The sequence below is a fragment of the Buceros rhinoceros genome, unplaced genomic scaffold (genome assembly GCF_000710305.1).
Source record: "Buceros rhinoceros silvestris isolate BGI_N320 unplaced genomic scaffold, ASM71030v1 scaffold39566, whole genome shotgun sequence".
NCBI classification, from domain to species: Eukaryota; Metazoa; Chordata; class Aves; order Bucerotiformes; family Bucerotidae; genus Buceros; species Buceros rhinoceros.
The window spans coordinates 1-4,433 of record NW_010420007.1 but is presented as its reverse complement, the minus strand read 5'-3'; the positions used below and the strand labels follow the sequence as shown (position 1 = coordinate 4,433).

The following is a 4,433-nucleotide window of genomic DNA, read 5'->3' as shown; positions in this document are numbered from 1 at the left end:
CACTCTGCGCCCTGGCACAGAGAAGGGCACATCTCCTGTGGCAGGGGGGGGAAATGATAGTTTTCTTTGGGCTCTGGCCTCTGGCTGTCCAAGGTAGCATCCTTCCCAGGCAGGTTAAGTGGGGCTCCGCTTGCAGCAAGGCCAGCAAAGCTGGGTCCCCCAAAATTGAGCTGTTCTCCAGGCGCTCCCAAAGGGGCGTCGGAGCAAGCCAGCCCCAGCCACACCGGTCAGCTGACAGATGGACTCCAGTGCCTGACCCACTGGGACTGGCCAGGGTGCTCCAGTCCAGGAGAAAAGATATTGCAGAGAAGGTGACAGCTGCTCTTGCCGCCAGGTTGGAGGGGAGGGCAGGGGTGGCTGGGGACAGGAACATCCTGCGGGGCTTCAGGATCCCGGCTGGGGGCTGGCTCCACTCCGTAGACCTGCAGGAACCAAGAGAAGTAGTCAGTTTACCAGGCTCCTTACCCCATCCACTTCCCCTAGGAGAGGCAACAGACCAACCAGAGCCCCAAAACACAGTTTCTCCAGTCTGGCAGCTAAGGGAATGACACCCTTGTTCCAGCCTCAGAGACACTCTCCTTCCATCCCAGTCCCACACCAGAGGGACCCATAGCATTCCCCATACCCTTTATGGAACAGGAACTTACAAAGCAGGAAACGCCGCAAGTTCTGGGCAGATCCCCCTGAGAGCAGGTAAGCCCAGGCAGCGGCAACGGCCATCAGTATATAGGAGGGCACCAGGCTGCCCACGTACAGCGGGTTGCAAAATGTCTGGGGAGAGAGATGGGAGAGGAGAGGTGAGCAAGCAAGAGAGGACAGGATGGGCGGCAGCATCACCACCTTGCTGAGCGGAGTGGGACAAGGGACACCAGCTCCTTGATTCGGTTTGTGAAGACCCAGTTGCAAGTCCCCCAAACCCAACTGCTTCCAAATGCCAAAGGCTATTCCCCACCTTGGCAAAGAGACCAGCGCACACCACAGCTGACCCTGAACACAGGCCGTGGCACAAGGCTCTGCTCCCAGCTACTCACCGACCCTGAAACAGCGAGGTGCATAACAACGACTGCTGTGATCTCCCACCAGCGCCGATGCTCGCAGCCATGGAAGAACAGGATCCCCCAGAAGGTGTGAAGGAAAATCAGCACCATGGTCATAAAAGCTGCAGGGAGGGGCAGAGGGGTGTCACCAAGGAATGACCTGTCCTGCCCTGGCCTGCAGGCTGAGGGAGCGACGGAGAGGAGATGGGAAAGGGGAGAGCGGCATTGCTGGGCCAGACTGGGAGGTGCTGGGGCAGACCTTGAGCATGGGAGGGATAGAGGGAAGGAGCAAGGAGGTTCAAAGGGGACAAAAGGAAGGGTTCAGCAAAGTAGAGATGTGACAAAGGACTGTAAGGGGCTCAACTGGGTAGAGGGTGCAACATGGAGGGGCAACTCCCACCCACAGGTCTGCTGCCTCTGTGCTGTGGCAGAGACATGAGCAAAGGGTGCTAGTCACTCACTCACCAGAGGTCAGGAAGTAGAGCTGTGAGTCCCCGTGGATGCCCACAGTGCCAGGCCCTAACGCATCTGCCAGGAGGTTGATCATGGAGAAGGCGCCACTCATGAGCCCAAAGCCCACGCCAGCCACTGCCAGGACACGGACACCGTCACGCCTTGAGGCTCTCAGGGCCACCCCAGGCACCTCCCAGCCAGCTTCTGCATGAGAAACCTCCCTTTCCCCCAGCAGCATGCCCAGCCCTGCCCGGGCTTGTCCCCTGTCCCGCAGTCAAGGTGCCTCGCTCTGTGCAGCACTCACCATATGCCATTTGCTGGATGGAAATGGGGGAGCAGCCGTCTTCACTGAGGGCCACCAGCCCCTCGATAGCCTTCCTGTGGGGTGAGAGCATGATGAAGCCTGGCAGAGCCCAGCCACCTTGTCAGGCATGGGGGAACACCACGATGGAGCAGGCAGGACTGAGGTCTCACTCTGCACCATCCCACCCTCCTGGTAACCTCCTCATCACCAAGCTGCAGCATCCACTGTGGAGAGCACCTGCATGACCACCCTGAACCACTGGACGAACCACGCACGTGACAACCACGGGAAGCCACACAGGAAGATTTTCCAGCCAGCCCCGCAGAACGTGGCTGGGGTGAGCGGAACATCGGGTGTGGGGAAGCAGCACCCCCGCATGGAAAGCGGCCCCAGTGCAGGCACAGGATGTGCATGCTGGGAGGGCGTACCTGATCCCCGAGTTTATACCCACAGACACTGAAAACAAATGGAGGGGGTGCAGGAAGAGCTCAAAGAGCTGGAAAAATTCTTTGGGGAGAAAAACTGGGAGAGGTGGGCTTCATAATTTTCATCATCTAAGGGCTCAGTGGGTGTAGACACCAGACAGCTTCTCAGCCCACGAAGGACACCAGTGCTTGCAAGCAGAGATTTGCAGGGCAAATGAAACGCAGTGGTTTGTGCCAGAGGCTGCGCCGCGGAGGTCTGGTAACCCCGCCAGTGCTTGCAAGCAGAGATTTGCAGTGCAAATGAAACGCAGTGGTTTGTGCCAGAGGCTGCTCCGCGGAGCTCTGCTACCCTCTGCCTGCCTGCCTCCAGCGGCACCCTGCCGCAGGGAACCTCCGTACCCAGCAACACAGCCTTCCCCCAGCCCCTCGCCAGTGCCCAGCCCGCCGGGAAGGCGGGGGCGGGTGAGGTGTGCCGACCCCAGCATCACTTCCCCTTGGCTGCCTGCCCAGCCCCAGCACAGCGTCTGTTTGTCCATCCGAATGCAGGGCAGGCTGCAGCGCGTGCTCATCCAGCAGGCAGCACAAGCCCCTGCGCCAGGAAGACCGGGAGCTGCTGAGGCTGTGCTGAGACTTTGCCCTGGGCTGGCCAAGGCACTGAGCAGGCGCCGGTGGTGATGTGCTGCCCCACAGAGCCCCAAAACCACCTTCAGGCGGTCCTCACTCACACAGAAGTGTCCCTGAGAAAGCAACAAGACTTGCCAGGATGCCAGGGCAGATCCCTAACCCTTCCCTGTCCCCCACACAGCAAAGCGGACATTTCCCTGTGCCTGGCATCCCCCCAGGCTGCAAGAGCTCTGCTGGTGCCAGTCACCAAGGCAGAAAGGACATGACACGTCCTGCAGTAGCCCAACCCACAGCCTACCTGTCCTAAATTCAGCAAGATGCTACCAGCCACCTCAGCCCTGGGTCCTGCAGACCTTAGGGCTGCTCTGTTCCACCATCTGAGGCCCACTTGAGGTCAACATGCCAACACACGTACCTCCCGCGCGCTCCCCATGAGGACCGAGGTGGCTTGGCTGGTGCCATCCCCCTAGCCCAGGAGCTCCCAGCCAGGCCATGGTCAGGAGGTCAGGAAGACCGTCCAGCAGCGTGGGTGGAGGATGGGAGACGCCCTTACCTGAGGAGCTTGTAGTAGAGGAAGCGGAAAGTCTCCTGCAGCAGCACGGAGAACATCACCCCAAATATCAAGAGCCCCTTCTGCAACGGGACATCCCGGGAGTCGCTGGCTTTAACAGCGATGAACCAGATGAGGGAGGAGAGCAGCAGCGACACCAGCCAGAAGAAAGCCCTGTGAGAGAGACAGCGCCTGCTGGCACTGGTGCCATGCTGGGACCAGTGCCGGCACCACGCCTGCGCCCATCGGCACCACATCTGCACCCCTCTATGTTGGTACTGGCACTGGGAGCCATGCCATGCTCCTACCAGTACCAGCACCAATCTGGTACCAGTGCTGGGCCCAGTGCGGTGCCCATACTGGTACTGCTGCTACACCTGCACTCCTCCTCCACTGGTAAGCAGAACTGGCACCAGTGCCGGCACTGTGCTCACATCAGCACCAGTACTGGGCTCACATCCATGCTGGTGCCAGTTCCAGCACGGCACCGCACTGATTCCACAGTGGTTCTGGTACCAGCGCCCCTGCTGCCCACATGCACCACTATACCGGGGTACCACCAACACTGTCTTGGCACTGGTACCAGTGCTCCAATGTTCTCACACCATCATTGACGCAAGCGTCCTCCCCGTCATGCCCACGCCATGCGCTGACCACAGTGGTACCAGTACAATCAGTACTGGTGCCCTTGTCATGTCCCCAGTGGAACCAGTGCTCCTGACGTACCAGCAGTGGTACCAATACAAGCATGATACTGGTGTCCCTGTCACACTCACAAGGGTATGAGCACCAGTACTGGTGCTCCTGTCATGACCATAGCCACCAGTATGTATACTGGTGTCCCTAACGTCCCATGACCGTACCAGTAAAAGATACAATATTGGTGCCCGTCATGCAAACAACAGCACCAGTGTGAGTACTGGTACTGGTGGTCCTGTCGTATGCACAATGGCACCAGTACCGGTCCCCCCACCAGCACCAGTCACGTCGCCCACATTCGTACTGGTACCAGTGCCCACACCAGCGCCTGTCACACCCAT

At 59.5% G+C, this 4,433-nt stretch overlaps 1 protein-coding gene across 1 annotated transcript; it reads right to left on the bottom strand.

Annotated features, from left to right (window-relative positions):
• Positions 1 to 217: 217 nt before the first annotated feature.
• Positions 218 to 3,567, bottom strand: APH1A (APH1A gamma secretase subunit; the record flags this gene model as incomplete). The annotated part of the gene is made up of 6 exons (XM_010139146.1): positions 218 to 422; positions 648 to 771; positions 1,032 to 1,159; positions 1,503 to 1,625; positions 1,795 to 1,868; positions 3,397 to 3,567. Coding segments are annotated over 6 exons (658 nt in total), but the record flags the coding sequence as incomplete, so codon positions are not given.
• Between the last annotated feature and the right edge of the window lie 866 nt (positions 3,568 to 4,433).